This window comes from Panulirus ornatus, chromosome 55, assembly GCF_036320965.1.
Source record: "Panulirus ornatus isolate Po-2019 chromosome 55, ASM3632096v1, whole genome shotgun sequence".
Lineage (NCBI taxonomy): Eukaryota > Metazoa > Arthropoda > Malacostraca > Decapoda > Palinuridae > Panulirus > Panulirus ornatus.
Genome location: NC_092278.1, coordinates 25,514,069 through 25,533,604, shown reverse-complemented (window position 1 = coordinate 25,533,604; position 19,536 = coordinate 25,514,069). Strand labels below are relative to the sequence as shown.

At 39.1% G+C, this 19,536-nt stretch overlaps 1 protein-coding gene across 3 annotated transcripts in view; it reads left to right on the top strand.

Annotated features, from left to right (window-relative positions):
- The window catches only part of Rabex-5 (Rabaptin-5-associated exchange factor for Rab5), an 82,354-nt gene extending 63,223 nt beyond the window's left edge, over positions 1-19,131 (top strand). For 2 of the 3 annotated variants that reach the window (XM_071693253.1, XM_071693254.1), the window contains exon 12: positions 9,807-19,131. In XM_071693253.1, the coding sequence (XP_071549354.1) occupies positions 9,807-10,631 (825 nt within the window). In that variant the 3' untranslated portion in view covers positions 10,632-19,131. The remainder of the gene's footprint in view (positions 1-9,806) is intronic. The other variant, XM_071693256.1, reaches the window with a different exon arrangement.
- The last annotated feature ends 405 nt before the right edge of the window (positions 19,132-19,536 follow it).

Sequence of the window (19,536 nt, the reverse complement as noted above, 5' to 3'; positions counted from 1 at the left end):
GGGGTGGCAATGCTGTTTCCTGTAGGGCGGGAATCTAAAACACTTTACTTCCTCTGATTTTTCTCCACTCAAACTTACATCTCAATTGACTGGTCCCTCAACCCCACTGAACCTAATAACCTTGCTCTTATTCATATTTACTCTTGACTTTCTCTTTTCACACACTCTTCCAAACTCAGTCACCAACTTCTGCTGTTCCTCACTCAAATCAGCCACTAGATGTGTATCAACAGTGAACAAAAACTGACTTGCTTCTCAGGCCCTCTCATCCCCAACGTACTGCAAACTTGCCCCTCTCTCCAAAACTCTTGCATTTGCCTCCCTACCTACCCTATCCATAAACAAATTAAACAACCATGGGTTCATCATACACCGCTGCCACAAACTGACTTTCACTGGGAACCAATCACTCTCCTCTCTTCCTACTCATACATATGCCTTACATCCTTGGTGAAAACTTTTCACTGCTTCTAGCAACCCACCTCCCACACCATAAACTCTTAAGACCTTCCACAAAGTATCTGTCAACCCTGTCATATGCCTTCTCCAGATCCATAAATGCTACATACAAATCCATCTGTTTATCTAAGTATTTCTCACACATATTATTCGAGCAAACACCTGATCCACACATCCTCTACCCCTTCTGAAACCACACTGCTCTTCCCCAATCTGATGCTCTGTACATGCCTTCTCCCTCTCAATCAATACTCTCCCATATAATTTCCCAGGAATACTCAACAAACTTATGCCTATGTAGTTTGAACACTCACCTTTATTCCCTTTGCTTTTGCACAGTGGCACTATGCATGCATTCCGCCTATCCTCAGGCACTTCACCATGATCCATACATACATTGAATATCCTTCCCGACCAATCAACAGTACCATCCAGACTGCCACCTTACTAGATTTCATCTTCTGCAAAGCTTTCTCTACCTCTTCTCTCTTAACCAAACCATTCTCACTGACCCTCTCACTTCGCACACCACCCTGACCAAAACACCCTACATCTGCCACTCTGTCATCAAACACATTCAACAAACCTTCAAAATACTCTTTTAATCACTACCTGTTATTACTTCCCCCTTGCTTGGAGAACAAGAATGAGTATGTTTGAAGGAATAGTAGTTCCAGCAATATTATATGGTTGCAAGGCATGGGCTATAGATGGGGTTGTACAGAGTAGGGTGGATGTGTTGGAAATGAAATTTTTGAGGACAATATGTGGTGTGAGGTGGTTTGATTGTGTAAGTAATAAAGAAAGAGTGGTTGAGAGAGCAGAAGGGGCTGTGTTGAAATGGTTTGGACATATGAAGAGAATGAGTGAAGAAAGGTTGACAAAGAGGATATATGTGTCAGAGGTGGAGGGAACAAGGAGAAGCGGGAGACCAAATTGGAGGTGGAAGGATGTTGTGAAAATTATTTTGAGTGATTGGGGCCTGAACATGCAGGAGAGTGAGAGGCATGCAAGGAATGAAGTGAATTGGAATGATGTGGTATACCATGGTTGACATGTTGTCAATGGACTGAACCAGGGCATGTGAAACCTCTGAAGTAAACCATGGAAAGGTCTGTGGGGCCTGGATGTGGATAGGGAGCTATGGTTTTGATGCGTTACACATGACAGCTAGAGACTGAGTGTGAATGAATGTGGCCTTTTTTTGTTTGTTTTTCTGGCTCTACTTCACTAATGCAGGGAATGGGGAATGCTGTTTCTTGTAGGATGAGGTGGTGCTGGGAATGGGTGAAGGCAAGCAAGTAGGAATAGGTACATGTGCATAGATGTATATGTCTGTGTATGTGCATGTATATGTGTATATGTTGATATGTACATGTATGTGTGTGTATGTTTACATGTGTGTATAAGAGTGGATGGGTCTTTCTTTGTCTGTTTCCTGATGTGGGAAATGGCAATCAAGTATGATAAAGAATATGATGTGTACCCATCTTATTGACCAACCCCTAAGGGTGGATGAACAGCTGGGTTGACTGTGGACTGACTGCCATAACAGGATTCAAATCTATGTGCTCGACCGTGGGTGGCCCATGAATGCATCATGGTCAGGAATGCTAACCGCTCACCACAGGATATTATCCATTCATGTTCTGTCTTGTAGCTGGGCCTTTTTATGGAAACCCTAAGTGTCTCAGATTAGTATTCACCTCTTGAAACAGCCTTGTTCCACAGGTCCTGGTAACCATGATCCTTGAGGTCTAAAGTGAATTAGATATATTGTCATACTTATTTGCCATTCTTTGTGTTATGATGTAGTGTCAGGAACAGAAGAATGACCTAAATTGCTCTCATGCTTTCTTTAGCTGTCATGTAAGATTATCTGAAACCAGAGCCCTCCTATCCACATTTAAGCCCCATAGACCTTTCCATGACTACTACTTCATTTGGAGTGGTTCAGCCCAATGGCATCTCTTTGCCCACTATATATCACATTGTTCCACCTTGCTTTATCCCATGTGCTCCTTGCACCCTCCTGCATGATCAGGTCCCAAACTCTCAAGGCATCTTTCCCTCCATCTCTCCACCTCCTCAGTTTCCTCCTTCTTCTTGTTCCCTCAACTTCCAACATGTATACCCTCTTACTCAGCTTGTTTCACTTATCTTGCCATATTTCCAAACCATTTCAACTCACCCTCTTTTGCTTTCTTGTATATACTCTTCATATTGCTGTACTTCTCTCTTGTACCATATCGATTCTTATTCAGTCAACCTTCTTAGCACCACATGTTGTCCTCAAACGTTTCATCTCTAACGCATCTAACTACTTCCACCCTTGAATCCATACAGCACCATAGGGACTACTATGCCATCAAATATAGCCATCTTTGCCATTGTAGACACTCCTCAGTGCACCCAGAACCTTAGCCTCCTAACTTACCTTATGGCTTATATCAGCTCCCATGTTTCCATTCACTGTCATATGTGCTCAAAAGTATCTAAAACACTCGACTTCCTGTAGGTTCTTGCTCTTTATACTTGTATTCCATCCAATGTGTTCACTCCAATGCTGAAGCTGTCTTTTATACACATTATCTCAACTTTCTCCTTTCAAGCTCTCCCAAACTCAGAAACCAGCTGCTGCAGTTTCTCATTCATATTTACCTCCACATCCATGTGAACAGCAGCTTACTAACCTCTCAGACCCATGCAACCTCCACAGATGGCAGGCCTATCCCTCTCTGCAAGACCCTTGCATTCAACTTCCTCACCATCCTATCTATAAACAGATTAAACAGCTTTGGTGACATAACCTATAACCAGTCACCCTCCTCTTCTTCCATGCACACGTGACTTACTCTCATGATAAAAACTTGTTACTTTTCATAACTTTCTCCCATACTGTCTGTTCATAACTACTTCCATGAAGCAAATCTATTACCTATCATATGCTTTCTCCATGCCACATACATATCAATCTATTTTTCTTAAGTATTTCCCATACAAATTTTTTTTCTTCACTTCTCAAACAACATTGTTCCCTCCCAGTATGTTGCTTTGTACTTGCCTCCACCCTCTCAGTCACCACTCCCATCCATCTAACTAGGTGCACTCCACAAACATTTGCCTCTGTAATTTTAACATTAACTTTTGTGGCACTGTGCAGGCATTCTGCTAGTCCTCAGGCACCTCACCATTAGCCATACTTACATTGAAAATCCTACTTTAACAATCACCATTACTGTCACTCTCTTTCTTGAGAAATGCAGTGACAGTTCTATCCACTTTAGATGCTTTGCCACAGTTCATCTTACACAAAGTATTCTCCACCTCTTTTCCTTTCTCCAAACCACTTGCCATGACTCTAGTTTTCCATACCTCCACATACAACATCTGCTTTCCCATCTTTAAATACATACAACAGTCCTTCAGAATACTCCATCACCTCTTTGCCTTTCCTTTGTCTGTTATGACTGTTCCTTTTTACTGATGCTCTCATTTGTTGTCTTGTTCTCCTCACACGATTCCTCTCAGTGTCCACCTCCTTCCAAAACATTGACAACACACAACTCACATGTTTTTCAAGTGTTATATTTGTGATGGAGAAATTTGTGGATTGAATGCCAGCCTGCGGCCTACATGTGGTTGAGGCAGCAATCTTGGTTTAAGGAGTGAAACTTGACTGCCACTGGAGTGTTGGCTCACTATGAAGCTATCACTAATCCACCTGATACCCAGGCATGTAGTACTGGTAACAGTTCCCTGATCAATGACACTTTTTCTTAATGTGTGTCGGAGAGAGTACCTACCTACATATTAGATTAAGTCATTGGTAGCAAGGCTAGCATGAAACATTCACTGTTCATCTTGTTCAATGAATAAAACTATTTTGCTCGGATGCTATGTGCATTTACTCATGTTATGAGGAAGAAATCACTTTCAACAAGGCTCTATCATCAACAGTGCACAAAAAAGAATCATCTCATCAAGGACCTTGTTGCTCCAAAGGAGCCCATCTTGTGTCCACTCCATTGTGAAGCACATTCTTGAAGCAACGAGTTCCAGAAAGGTGTTCATGTGGTGGCCTAACTGTGTGTATGTATATGGACAGTGAATGCAAAATGGATGCATAAGAGTGCACAAGGTTAGGATTCAAGGAGCTTATGAGGAAATGGTGGTTATGAACTAATGTAGGATCCTACTATTGTGGTAAAGGGTTAGAGTATGTGGAACATGCAAAGGGGGTATATATATATATATATATATATATATAAGTTTGTTGAGTATTCCTGGTAAATTATATGGGAGGGTATTGATTGAGAGGGTGAAGGCATGTACAGGGCATCAGATTGGGGAAGAGCAGTGTGGTTTCAGAAGTGGTAGAGGATGTGTGGATCAGGTGTTTGCTTTGAAGAATGTATGTGAGAAATACTTAGAAAAGCAAATGGATTTGTATGTAGCATTTATGGATCTGGAGAAGGCATATGATAGAGTTGATAGAGATGCTCTGTGGAAGGTATTAAGAATATATGGTGTGGGAGGCAAGTTGTTGGAAGCAGTGAAAAGTTTTTATCGAGGATGTAAGGCATGTGTACATGTAGGAAGAGAGGAAAGTGATTGGTTCTCAGTGAATGTAGGTTTGCGGCAGGGGTGTGTGATGTCTCCATGGTTGTTTAATTTGTTTATGGATGTTGTTGTTAGGGAGGTGAATGCAAGAGTTTTGGAAAGAGGGGCAAGTATGAAGTCTGTTGGGGATGAGAGAGCTTGGGAAGTGAGTCAGTTGTTGTTCGCTGATGATACAGCGCTGGTGGCTGATTCATGTGAGAAACTGCAGAAGCTGGTGACTGAGTTTGGTAAAGTGTGTGAAAGAAGAAAGTTAAGAGTAAATGTGAATAAGAGCAAGGTTATTAGGTACAGTAGGGTTGAGGGTCAAGTCAATTGGGAGGTGAGTTTGAATGGAGAAAAACTGGAGGAAGTGAAGTGTTTTAGATATCTGGGAGTGGATCTGGCAGCGGATGGAACCATGGAAGCGGAAGTGGATCATAGGGTGGGGGAGGGGGCGAAAATTCTGGGAGCCTTGAAGAATGTGTGGAAGTCAAGAACATTGTCTCAGAAAGCAAAAATGGGTATGCTTGAAGGAATAGTGGTTCCAACAATGTTGTATGGTTGCGAGGCGTGGGCTATGGATAGAGTTGTGCGCAGGAGGATGGATGTGCTGGAAATGAGATGTTTGAGGACAATGTGTGGTGTGAGGTGGTTTGATCGAGTAAGTAACGTAAGGGTAAGAGAGATGTGTGGAAATAAAAAGAGCGTGGTTGAGAGAGCAGAAGAGGGTGTTTTGAAATGGTTTGGGCACATGGAGAGAATGAGTGAGGAAAGATTGACCAAGAGGATATATGTGTCGGAGGTGGAGGGAACGAGGAGAAGAGGGAGACCAAATTGGAGGTGGAGGGATGGAGTGAAAAAGATTTTGTTTGATCGGGGCCTGAACATGCAGGAGGGTGAAAGGAGGGCAAGGAATAGAGTGAATTGGAGCGATGTGGTATATCGGGGTTGACGTGCTGTCAGTGGATTGAATCAGGGCATGTGAAACGTCTGGGGTAAACCATGGAAAGCTGTGTAGGTATGTATATTTGCGTGTGTGGACGTATGTATATACATGTGTATGGGGGTGGGTTGGGCCATTTCTTTCGTCTGTTTCCTTGCACTACCTCGCAAACGCGGGAGACAGCGACAAAGTATAAAAAAAAATTTTCGCCCCCTCCCCCACCCTATGATCCACTTCCGCTTCCATGGTTCCATCCGCTGCCAGATCCACTCCCAGATATCTAAAACACTTCACTTCCTCCAGTTTTTCTCCATATATATATATATATATATATATATATATATATATATATATATATATATATATATATATATATATATAGGGCATCTAAACCATAAATGAAGATTTGTAGATAGATCCCTGAGGTAGGGGAGAAACAATTCTACCCCCATATTTCCTGAATGTCGTAGAAGGCATCCAAAGGGGATGGTAGGAGGTGATTGGAAACCCTGACCTTCTTGTATTTTAATTCCTAAAAGATGGAACAGAACAATGAGCTAGGCAGGGAGTGCTCATCCTCCTTGAAGGCTCAGGATGGTATGTTTAGATTTGTGTGGATGTAACTAAGATAAGAAAAGAGGAGAGAGAGAGAGAGAGAGAGATTCAGGCTCTGAGTGTAATAAAGCTCAAGGGTGAAGGGGAAAAATGGTTTGGAAATGTCCTATGAGTAAAGTCAGGGGTTGGTGAGAGGAGTGATTAGAGTGTGAAAGTGTAAGAAAAAGAATTCTTGACTGATGAGAGTAAAGATGAAAGAGGATGGTGAGAGACGGGTGATTATTAGTGCTTATGCACCTGGCCATGAGAAGAAAGGTCATGATAGTTAAGTGTTTTGGGAGCAACTGAGTGAGTGTGTCAGCATTTTGTTGCATGAGACTGGATATTAATTGATGATTGGTGATTTGAATGTGAAGTTGAGATACAGCAATTGGAGGTATTATTATGAATGGAAAAAGTGAACAGCTTTTGGAGTTGTGCCAAAAATGGTTTGGTGATTTGGAATACCTGGTGTACAGTGATTGTCAGCAGTCTTTATTGGATTACATATTAATAGATACATGTGTAGAAGATAAACTTTTGGATGTAAATGTGCTGAGAGGGGCAGCTGGTGGGATGTCTGATCACCGTCTTGTGGAGACAAGGGTGAAGATTTAAAGAGGTTTTAGGAATAAAGGAAACAATATCAGGGAAAAGAATTATGAAAGTAAGTGAGCAGGATAGATTGAGTGTAGAATGGCATAAGGCGAGAACAAATGAAGCAAGGGGAGTAGGTGAGAAATGGGAGGTACTTTGTGAAGCAGTGCTGGCATGTATTAGAGATGCATGTGGCATGTGAGTGGTAGGAGCTGGGCAAATTGGAAAGGGTAGTGAATGGTGGAATGAAGTAGTAAAGTTGCCTAAGGAAAGAGAAAAGAAGTGCATTTAGATGGTACTTATAGGGAATGAATGCCAATGAATGGGGATATATAAAAGAAAGCAGCAAGAGGTCAAGAGGAAGGTTGCAGGGGTTGAAAAAGAGGGCAGATGAGAGGGTGAGTGAGTAACAATAAGCTTCAGGGAAAATAAGATCATGTTTTGGAAGGATATAAGTAATGTGTAAAACACAAGAGAACAAATAGGAACATCAGTTAAGGGGGCAAAAGGGGAACTGCTTACAGGTAGTGATGAAGTGAGTAGGAGATAGATTATTTTGAAAGACTATTGAACAGTTTGATGATAGAATGGCATATGTAGGATGTTTGGGTCAGGCTGGTATGCAAAGTGAGAGAGTCTTGGGGAGTGGTTTGATGAAGATAGTAGAGGAGAAAGCCTTATGATGGATGAAATGTGGCAAGGCATTAGAGTGGATGGTACTGCAGTTGAATTTACTAAAAAGGAGATGACTGTCCTGTTAGAATTTTTGATGTATGTATGTATCGTGAAGAGGTTCCTGAGGATCGGCAGAATGCATGTATAGTGCCATTGTATAAGTTTGTTGAGTGTATGTAGTAATTTTGTATGGGAAGGTAGTGATTGATAGATTGAAAACATGTAGAGAGCATCAGATTGGGGAGGAACAGTGTGGTCTAGAAGTGGTAGAGGGTATTTGGATTAGGTGTTTGCAATGAAGAATGTGTGTGAGAAATATGTAGAGAAACTGATGGATTTGTGTGTGTATTAAACGACTGGAGAGAACATATGATAGGGATGATAGAGATGCCTTTTTGGAAAGTCTTAAGAATATATGGTGTAGGAGGAAAGCTCTAGAAGCAGTGAGTATTTTCAAGGGTGTAAAGCATGTGTACAAGTAGGAAGAGAGGAGAGTGAATGGTTCCAAGTGAAGGGTGGTTTGTGGTAGGGTTATGTGATGTCACCATGTTTCTTTAATGTGTTTATGGATGGAGTGGTGAGGGAGGTAAATGCAAGAGTCTTGGAGGGAGGGGTGAGTATTTAGTCTGTGAGGGATGAGAGGGCTTGGGAAGTGAGTCAGTTATTGTTTGCAGATACAGTGCTGGTGACAGATGTGAGTGTGAAACTGTGGAACTTGGAGACTGAATTTGGAAGGGTGTATGAAAGGAGGCAATTGGGAGTATATGAGAATAGAAGCAAGGTATTATGTTCATCAGTATTGAGGGATAGGTCTGTTAGGGTGTGAGTTTGAGTAAAGAAAGATTGGCAAAAGTGAAGTGATTTAGATACCTGGAAGTAGACATAGCAGCAAATAGAACCATGGAATAGAAGTGTGTCATAGGGTGGGTAAGGGGAGGAAGGTTCTGGGGGCACTGAAAAGTGTGTTTAAAGAGAGATCCTTATCTGAGAGAGCAAAAATGGGCATGTTTGAAGGTATTAGTAGTCCCAATATTATTTTGTGGATGAAATGCATGGGCTATACATAAGACTGTGGTGGAGGTTGGGTGTGTTAAAGATTAAATGTTTTGAGAAAAGACTGTGGTGGAGGTTAGGTGTGTTAAAGATGAAATGTTTTGAGTACAATGTATGGTGTGAGATGGTTTGATTGAGTAAGTAATGCAGAGGTAAGAGACAGGTGTGGTACTAAAGAGTATGGTTGAGAGAGCTGAAGAGGGTGTGCCAAAATGATTTGGACATTTAGAGAGAATGAGTGAGGAAAGTTGACAAAGAGGATACATATGTGAGTCAGAAATGGAGGGAACAAGGTGAGCGGGTAAACCAAATTGGAGGTGGAAGGATGGAGTGAAAAGATATTTAGGTCGAAAGGCATGCATGAGATAGAGTGAATTAAAATAATGATGTTTACAGGGATTAATATGCTGTCATTGGACTAAATCAGGGCATGTGAAGCATCCAGAGTAAACCATGGAAAGGTTTGGTGGGCCTGGCTGTGGATAGGGAGCTATGGTGCATTACACATGACAGCTAGAGAATGGATGTCAGTATATGTGGCCTTTCTTCATCAGTTTGTGGCACTACCTTACATATGCAGGAAATGGCAATCAAGTATGAAGGAAAAAAAGGAAAGATAAATAGATACACAAAATGGAGAAAGTGAAATATCAGGATTATTGAAGTTAAGAATATGATTGTGAATTGTTGATTGTGCATTGTTCTACTTTTAAAGGAAAGTGAATTAATGCAGACATTATATATTTTTCCTTTCAGATGAAATATTTATTCAAGAATAGGTCATTTGGCAATGTTTTGCAAATGGCATTGATATGAATCTTATTATGTACTCTTTCTTTGACACCAAGATTTTGATATCTCTTGCATTGTGGATATTCTGCAGACTACAGAGGGTGGAAAGCTACATGTAATGCAAGAAAATAAGACTGGAGATGGTAGCCTTGATGCTTCTCGACCTTCGGATGCCCCTTTAAGCCCAGATATCTTGGCAGCACAGCAAAGTTTGTCTTTCCTTCAGGGTTTGTCAGATTTAGACTCAGGACTGGTATCACTTGGAGAAGAAACTGAGTTTGGTGCATCAGATGATGGGGATATTGATGCAGTAAAATCTCCTGAAAATAAATCCCTCCTTGATGATTCACCTTTATCCAAGATGTCATCCCTGCCTGATCTCTTGGATTCATTTGGTCCATGTGGAAGTGATAGTTTGAAGAATACGTCTGCCAATGTATCACCTGCTTTGGACTTGACAGTTTCTGTATCCAATCCCTTCATACATCCCATCACCCCATCAGTACCACCTCCACTACCTCCTAAACATTCATTTTCTAAGTCAATGATTGTTACTGGTGTTGGAGTTGGTCCATCTGTAATTAACTCTGCCTGTAACACTCAGCCATCACATACTCCTCCCCAGTCCTCCTACTCGGGATTTACCATTCAGGGTAGTAGGATTCCAAATATACCATGTGACACAGGACACTCATTTTCTTTGCCCCCTGACCCACTTTCTCCACCCTTGGAGGGTCCTCAACTTCCTCTCCCCCCACCATTGATTCCCACATCAGGTGCAGAAGGAAGCATTGCTGCATCATCAGGAGGGAGCACTCCCAGGTCATCAGAGAGGCAACTGAAGAAAGAGGACACTATAGATAAAGTGTGTAATGTATTGGGTGATTTTGTGCAAACGTTTGATAATCTTCTTTGAGTGCAGATAGAAATACTTTATTTATTTTAGTTTTAGCATGTAAAGAGTGCATATTTTGCATTTTTGTGTCATGTTCATTTTCACTGTAGTGCATTAACTATATTGTGGCTTTGCTATGATCTTCTTTTACATATTGGATTTGTATCATACATGCCATTTTCTTGTTGAATTTAGGTGTTGGTTGTAGAATTTCCCACCAAGAATACATATGTAGGGTTACTCATGATTACAGGTGTTTATTGTTTACTTTTTTCTTAATTTGAACTTATGCAAGGAGAGCACTTGCATATTTTTGTATGAGAAAAATTCAATGAGAAAACAGCATAATGCTGATGATGAGTCATAAATATGAAATTGAAAATATTCCTTGCATGCCTTTCACCCTCCTGTATGTTCAGGCCCCGATCGCTCAAAATCTTTTTCACTCCATCCTTCCACCTCCAATTAGGTCAAGTGGGTCTCCTACTCCTCCTTGTTCCCTCTACCTCTGACACATATATCCTCTTTGTCAGTCTTTCCTCACTCATTCTCTCCATGTGACCAAACCATTTCAACACACACACTTCTGCTCTCTCAACCACACTCTTTTTATTACCACACATTTCTCTTACCCTTTCATTACTTGATCAAACCACCTCACTCCACATATTGTCCTCAAACATTTAATTTCCAACACATCCACCCTCATCCTTGAAAATATTCTGCAGATATAGATAACCCAGCAGATTGGCAAGTAGAAGCTTTTGTTGGCCTGACATGCCCTTGCAGTCAAGCAACGTTTACTGGTTTCTTAAAGAAATCTGTACATCTGTTGGAAACAATGCATACTTTATCATAATTTTTTTTTCATATTTCCCATGTTAGAGAGGTAATGTAAGGAACAAAGAAAGAAAGGCCACATCCATTCTCTGGCTGTCAAATGTAATGCACTGATACCACAGCCATGTTCATATATGCACATGTACATATTCATACTTGCTCTCCTTCAATCCATTACCAGTGCCACCCTACCCCACAGGAAACAGCATCGCTACTCCCCACTTCAGTAAGGTAGCACCAGGAAAACAGACAAAAAAGGCCACATTCATTCATACTCAGTCTTTAGATGTCATGTGTAATGCACTGAAACCACAGCTCCCTGTCCACTTCCACATGCTCACCATTTCCCACATGAGTGAGGTAACATCAAGAACAGATGACAAAGCCTCAGAAAGAAAAATTCTTCACTTGGCTCCTTACTCTGTTCCTTCTTTTGGAAAGTAATACAGGAAGGGAGGATTTCTAGCCACTCATCTAACTATCTGTTTTCGTGAATTCTTGATCATTTACATTGGTAGGATTTAGAGAACATAGTGCAAAACTTTTAAAAGGAATTACTTTTACGGAACCTCATCATAAGTCCCACAGGCTTACAGAAATCAGGGATAACCAGTTCTTGGAGGAAGACTTACTGCCAGTTAACTTTACTTCAAAAGAATATACAAAAAAGTGATGGATGGGTTGGGTAAACAAAATAGATAACATATTAAGGCAGACTTTTAATTTTGAACTTCATTTTTCAAAAGTATAGTAGCTATCAGACACATGACTTACAATACTATGCCTCATTTTAGCAAAACAGATTTTAAGAAGAGGTGCTCTTGCCTTCAGTGTGTAAAGTGTTTGATTAGATGGAAAACTAATGAATGTTTTGAGAAATGTCAAAGGAAAGGGTTACAGTATCATAGTGCAGTAGTCTTTTTAGAGCATATGTCATACCAGACACCATATGCCACCATGTGATTGGCAAAATGCATGAAGAAGTATATGAGATCTCTTTGTATCCTGGAAGACTCTTTTATAACCAGATGAGCATGAATTGCTACATTTTGACTTAATCAGAATAGGAATTGATTTACAGGCCTTTATTTTTAAAAATACTAAAGAGAATACTGTCCAAAGAAGTAAGAAGCTGGTCATGCAGCTACAAAACTGAAGTATTATGAAAGTATATCCCAGATCCCCTTCTAAATCCACCTTACTTGGGCTATCATGAACTTGTTCCCTTGTGAGCAGCTACAGATTTAGGTATGGAATATGCAAAAGGTCACCTAAGTAGTCACTTGTGGGGTTTCTCAAGAGACTCACAAAAGCATTCTCCCATAACACCTCCCAAGAAATTGCCAAAGTACTCTCTCAAGTCACCTGAGGCTCCGTTGAAACCAACAGCAAGAGATATATGACCCTTGGTTCAGTAATGTGACAAACGTCCATGTCTTCATGGTACAGCGGATAGTGATATTGCCCAGCATCGTACATTTCCTTCATTATAACATCTGCCAAGTGCTAGGGATGTTTCTGTTATAGTTATATGAACGATTGTTAAACAGATCCACTGGAAACTGTGTTTGGAGGTGGTATGAAAGGAGGTATTGGTCTTATTAAACAGTTAAGTGTGTTTAAAGTGAAATAGAAAATTTATGTATTAGCAGGAAATTCCATGGTTCACTTTAACATATAGGGCATGGGTTGAGATGTTATGTGAATAATGTGGAGGCTGTATATACCTGATCCACCCCATTGATTTGGGACTAGATTAATGATAATTGATGGATAGAATTTTCAGTTATTGAAAATAGAAAAGTTTGAAAGTGACAGTAAAGAATGCTACATTAAACATGTTTTTAAGAATATTCAGTGATGAGAGTTAAATCAGAAGAATTTTTAATTTTCGTATAGGTTATGCACAGAGACTGAAGGATTTTCCCACATACTTCGGTAAATGTTGCTATGGCACCTATTTTATTTAGATGCAGTGTGTTTGATTAAATGAATAATTGTGCACTTTTATGCAGTGGAGGTAGATGGTTGTTTGGTAACTATGATAACTGAAAAGGATGTATCACATTTAAATAGAATGTTCTCATTTTTCATAAGGTATTAGGTTAGGAGCTGTCTATTTTACATGCAAAGAACATCTAACTTTGATTTTTCTCACATAATGATGTTTGATGAGAGCTTTGATTTTATTTTGATGGTTTTGCTTGTGCATGTTAATTTGATTTTTAGAAAGGACCATTTTATTAAGTTTGCTTCCTCATCATTAGATATATTTGCATTTGGTGCCAAACATCTTAACAAGATCCTTTGCACTGCTGATAAACTTATAAGTTTCCTTTATCTAAGCTGTAATTCAACATTTTGAGCATGACATCTTCATATCAAAAATACCTATAACTGTTTTATAATAAGTTGATTTCTGACTTTCTTGGTAACTCACCACATACCTTACAGTGTACATATTATGAACTACTCTGAAGATATATGGTAGCTAGTGCTCCCAGAATGCAAATTTTTATAAACTGCCAATAAATTTATTGAAATTCTAAGCCCTAGTTGCATGTCCAGTGTAGGTGTTTTTCTTATATGTTATTTTCATAGAAGGAGATGAGACTCTGGAAGTAATTATTACCTTTTCTGTGTATTGTATGAAGATTGTTAAGGATTGAAGTTGCTGATTGCACTATCATCCATTATCTTTTTTGTTTACAACTATTTACCTTTCCCCACTTTTGCAAGGTAGCCTCAAGAGCAGATGAACATTGGCATCTCTACACTCTTCTAGTCTCTAGCTGTTATGTATCAAGTACCATTTATAGTCTACTTTTAACTATGTTTTGTATATCTTTTCTCAGTATGCAGAAGAAGATTCATGCAAGCAAACCCCACGGTCTTCATAATTCAACAGGTTCATGCATTGAGACGTCCTATATTTAACTTGTGATTATACTGCACAGTTTAAATGTTTCTTGTTAGTAAAAGTCCTGTAAAAGGTTTAGAATATTCCTTTACTTAATTGTACCCCAAAGTTTAACCCCACAATTCGTGTGTATAGTCTTGATTAACATTTGTCCTCAATGAAAGTCTGTGTTGTTCTTATCCATAATGTCTTGTCAGTTTTAATGGTCAAAGTAAAATAAGTTACTTGTATTATATAAATTGTAATGACTTTCATGGATGGTCAGAGTTAATGGAACTTTTTTGGCAATGGTATTAGCAGGTGAGCACCGATTATATGAGGTTCCTAGATTAGTAGTTTATTTTTCTCTTCTGAAAAGTTACCTCCTTGCATAAGTGGAAGACTGCAGGGGGATTTTTTTCTAGAATGATCAAGTAAGAACAAAACAAATTTTAAGGGATAATGATTATGTGGAAGTTTTAAACATTTCCTGTTGCATATTTTGAATACATTGTGTGTATACTACAATGTGTAATTGTTTTTTACCTGATAGTTTGGAGATTATAGAATCTTAAGTATTGCTATTCTTGATACTGAGTACCTCATAATTGATGAATGGAGTTTATTAACTGTCATTCATTCCAGACCTAGTCTGGGAAAGTGAATTTTTAGGTGTTTCTGTTATAGATGAACTAGTCTATTAGGGGTAAAGCTTTTTATTTTTATTACAGCAATAGCTTTTTAATGCATTTCATTTCATACAAGATGTTAGTGTAAATATTCAAGCTAATTGTGCTTGAGTGACCTATTCAAAGAAACTAGTGTATAAATAATTGAGCTCTGTAGTATTGCATCTGATGGGTAAAGTCAATGATTAGTGTGTTATGTAGGTATTGTGAGTAGGTTATTCTTAAGTGATGTTCCAGTCCTAGGATGAGTGTGGTGGACATGCAAGACCTTGTGGACATAACCCAGTAACAGTTTTATGAAATCTGAGAAGATGAGGACTGAATACTTGTATTTTTTTTTTTTTTTAACTGGTGATCTACATACTTTGATTATAATTTGACTGTTAGACAATTATCAAACTAGATATTTAGTTGCATATAGTAAAACTTCATATTGTTAGATAAGCAAGAAATTAGTTGGTCTTTTGCATTGCTGTTAGGATTGATTTCTTTTTGTATGTTTTTTCTTTGCAATATACTGGTGTATATGATATAATTGTATTGTGTATAGAGCTGCCATACACCTATATTGACAGTAATATAGTGTGTTCATGGGGTTACTTAAAGTGTCTTGTATTGGTACAGTTATGGGCAGGGAAATGGAAACGAGCTGAAATACACATATTATTATTATTTTTTTTTTTTCCGCTGTCTCCCGCGTCTGCGAGGTAGCGCAAGGAAACAGACGAAAGAAATGGCCCAACCCACCCCCATACACGTGTATATACATACGTCCACACACGCAAATATACATACCTACACAGCTTTCCATGGTTTACCCCAGACGTTTCACATGCCCTGATTCAATCCACTGACAGCACGTCAACCCCGGTATACAACATCGCTCCAATTCACTCTATTCCTTGCCCTCCTTTCACCCTCCTGCATGTTCAGGCCCCGATCACACAAAATCTTTTTCACTCCATCTTTCCACCTCCAATTTGGTCTCCCTCTTCTCCTCGTTCCCTCCACCTCCGACACATATATCCTCTTGGTCAATCTTTCCTCACTCATTCTCTCCATGTGCCCAAACCATTTCAAAACACCCTCTTCTGCTCTCTCAACCACGCTCTTTTTATTTCCACACCTCTCTCTTACCCTTACGTTACTCACTCGATCAAACCACCTCACACCACACATTGTCCTCAAACATCTCATTTCCAGCACATCCATCCTCCTGCGCACCACTCTATCCATAGCCCACGCCTCACAACCATACAACATTGTTGGAACTACTATTCCTTCAAACATACTCATTTTTGTTTTCCGAGATAATGTTCTCGACTTCCACACATTCTTCAAGGCTCCCAGAATTTTCGCCCCCAGAAATTAATTTGACTTCTTAACTCAGGCTATGAGTCTCGTTCTTCTTTCTGCCAGTTAGAAGCTATCAGTGTGGTATTGGAGGTGAAAAACAAAAGAAACTGTAGCACCAACTTTTAGTGAAGTTTTCAAAAAGAAAGCAAAAATGGATTACTATTTGTGCTGAAGGCAGCAGACCATATAAAGAATTGGATAATTATAAAATGACCCTTCTGAAAGTGCATTGTAGTATCCAGTAATAAAGTATTCTTTTACAAGATATAGTTTATACAAGATCAGTGTAACTTAATATTTTTAGTATCCATTACCTACAAAAGTTAAGAAATAAGTATTCCATTTGATTACCTCATTGCATCTTATAGTAGTGTATATTAATGGTTTTCTGTTTGCCCTTTTAGAAAGTTAAATACAAGGAGGGGAGGGTTTTTAACCTCCCACTCCCGCCCCCTTTAGTCGCCTTCTACGACATGTGGGGAATATGGAGGAAGTATTCTTTCTCCCATCCCCTGGGATGTGGGTGGGTTGGGGTATTCTTTTGTCTGTTCCCTTGTGCTACCTTGCTAATGTGGGAGACGACGATTAAGTATAAAAAAATATATAATATTAATGGTTTTGATGCTATAGAAAATATTGCACCTTTAACATGTTCTGTTGGAACTTGTATTTAACTACTTTCACCAGATAAGTTGTATCCACATGAAACTTCCATCAGTCTGGCTGGTGCAGTATTCATGAGTGGCTAGGCATACATTTCATCCATTCATTAACATGCCATACTGTTTGTCTGTATCCAGTGAAATTGAGTGGGATTTCATTGATGTTCCATGATAGAAGGATTCACTGATGCTTCATCGTAGAATTATACACAGTTCCAAGCAGTCATCCATTATAGTTGACGTACAAATGCTTGTGTGGGAATGGTATTAAGAAAATACATTAATGTTTTCAATGCTGATCTTTGCAATATAATTTTATGTATTATATTCCCTTTTTCTTCAATGAATCTACAGAAACATATATTAGTTTTCAAAAACATAAGATCCATACGATAAAAGGAATCATGCAGATATCACTGCAATTCTTGACCAAATGTTTTTATTGTCAAAGCATATATCCTGAACACAGTCTTCGAGACAAGTTTTGGGTTTTTCTGATATCCATTATTAATACCTGATATTCAAATTAGGATGGTATAGGGACAATGCAACCCAAATACAAGGTATTAGTATTTGTATCTTACAGGCATATTAGTAATGTCCAAGACCTGTATTTGCAAGATTAAATTGTATAACTTTTTAAAAGGTCTGATAAAGATAATTTTGGAAATTTTCAGTTTTGGGTAAGTGCAGATCAGGAAAACTTATACTGAGCATCACATGTGATTTATCAGTAAATGTTGATATACTGGATAGTAGTATGCATACATACATATGCAAAGAAGCTTCAAGGTTTCAAACCTATGACAGCTTTATCAGTATATGTAAAAATGAAGCTTGCCATAAGATTCTGAATCATTGAACTCTTGATAATGCAGTATGCTTTATGAAAGAAGTGTCCTGAACTGTATTTTAGATATAGGAGGAGAAAGACTGGAAGAGGTGAGAGAATTTAAGTATTCGGGAGAGAGCAGTGCAGAGTAGAAGAGTCACTGGGTCCCTTAACAATAATGAAGGGTGGAGGTGTAAGTATGGAAGTGAAGAGAGGATTAAGGGACAGCATAGTCCTCCCACTCCTGACCTTTGCAGCTGAAATATGGAATGAAGAAAGAAATGAAGGGTGTATAAGAGATGTTTTATGGTAGTAAATCCAAAGGGAGTGAATTGTGGAGTGGTAGAGTGGTTGAATTGTATAACTTTGAGGTGGTTTGGGCATGTGGAAAGAATGCATGATTTTGAGTTTACAAGGAGAATGTATGGTAGTACAGTTAAAGGGGTTGGTGTGAGAGAAAGACCACTTGTGACATGGGGAAATAGAGCAGAAGAATACTGTGGGGAGAGAAATGGTGGAAGAATGTGTGGAATGGTGTATGTGGAGGCATGTCAAGACAGGGATAAGTGGAAACTCTTGCTGTGGCCATCCCCGAGGTGGGAGTTTCCAGAGGGAATGGGCATCAGAGATATAGATAGATAGATGGTGTGTGAATAGTTTGGTCCATTATGTATGTAGATGTTTGTAGAAATTTGCAATGACAATAGTACCAAAAGAAAATAGAGTGTAGTAGATAGATGTAAAGTTGAATGGATTAAATACACTAATTTTTTTTTCATATTTGACCACTGTTTCCCATGTTTACATGGTAGTCAGTATGTTGAAGTCTTTACAAAATTATGTGTGGTAATGGTTATAGATATTATATGTGTTGGAAAAAGAATCTAGTCCACATGTAAATAGTTGTATTATGTACCCTTCATGACTTTTCTTTGTATGGTTAAGATTCTGTAACATTGACATAGCTTACGTTTCTTTATGATGAACAAATAAAGTCTTTTATGGTAACAGCAAATGAGATGATTCAAAGCTTCTGAGGCTGTTTACTTTAATGGAACCAGTAACTTCATCTTTTTTTTTTCTTGAAAAATGTTTATGCCGTATCCATTTCATTTTATAGGTTGGTATATACTTGTATGTTAATATATCTGATTAGTTATATATGAAAGTAATGATACATGAATGTAGTTATCTTGTAGGATTTTTATCACTATAGTTGAATTGAAATAAAAATTTTATCCAAGTGATCTTTATTATCATTTATTTTTTTTTTATTATACTTTGTCGCTGTCTCCCGCGTTTGCGAGGTAGCGCAAGGAAACAGACGAAAGAAATGGCCCAACCCCCCCCATACACATGTATATACATACGTCCACACACGCAAATATACATACCTACACAGCTTTCCATGGTTTACCCCAGACGCTTCACATGCCTTGATTCAATCCACTGACAGCACGTCAACCCCGGTATACCACATCACTCCAATTCACTCTATTCCTTGCCCTCCTTTCACCCTCCTGCATGTTCAGGCCCCGATCACACAAAATCTTTTTCACTCCATCTTTCCACCTCCAATTTGGTCTCCCTCTTCTCCTTGTTCCCTCCACCTCCGACACATATATCCTCTTGGTCAATCTTTCCTCAC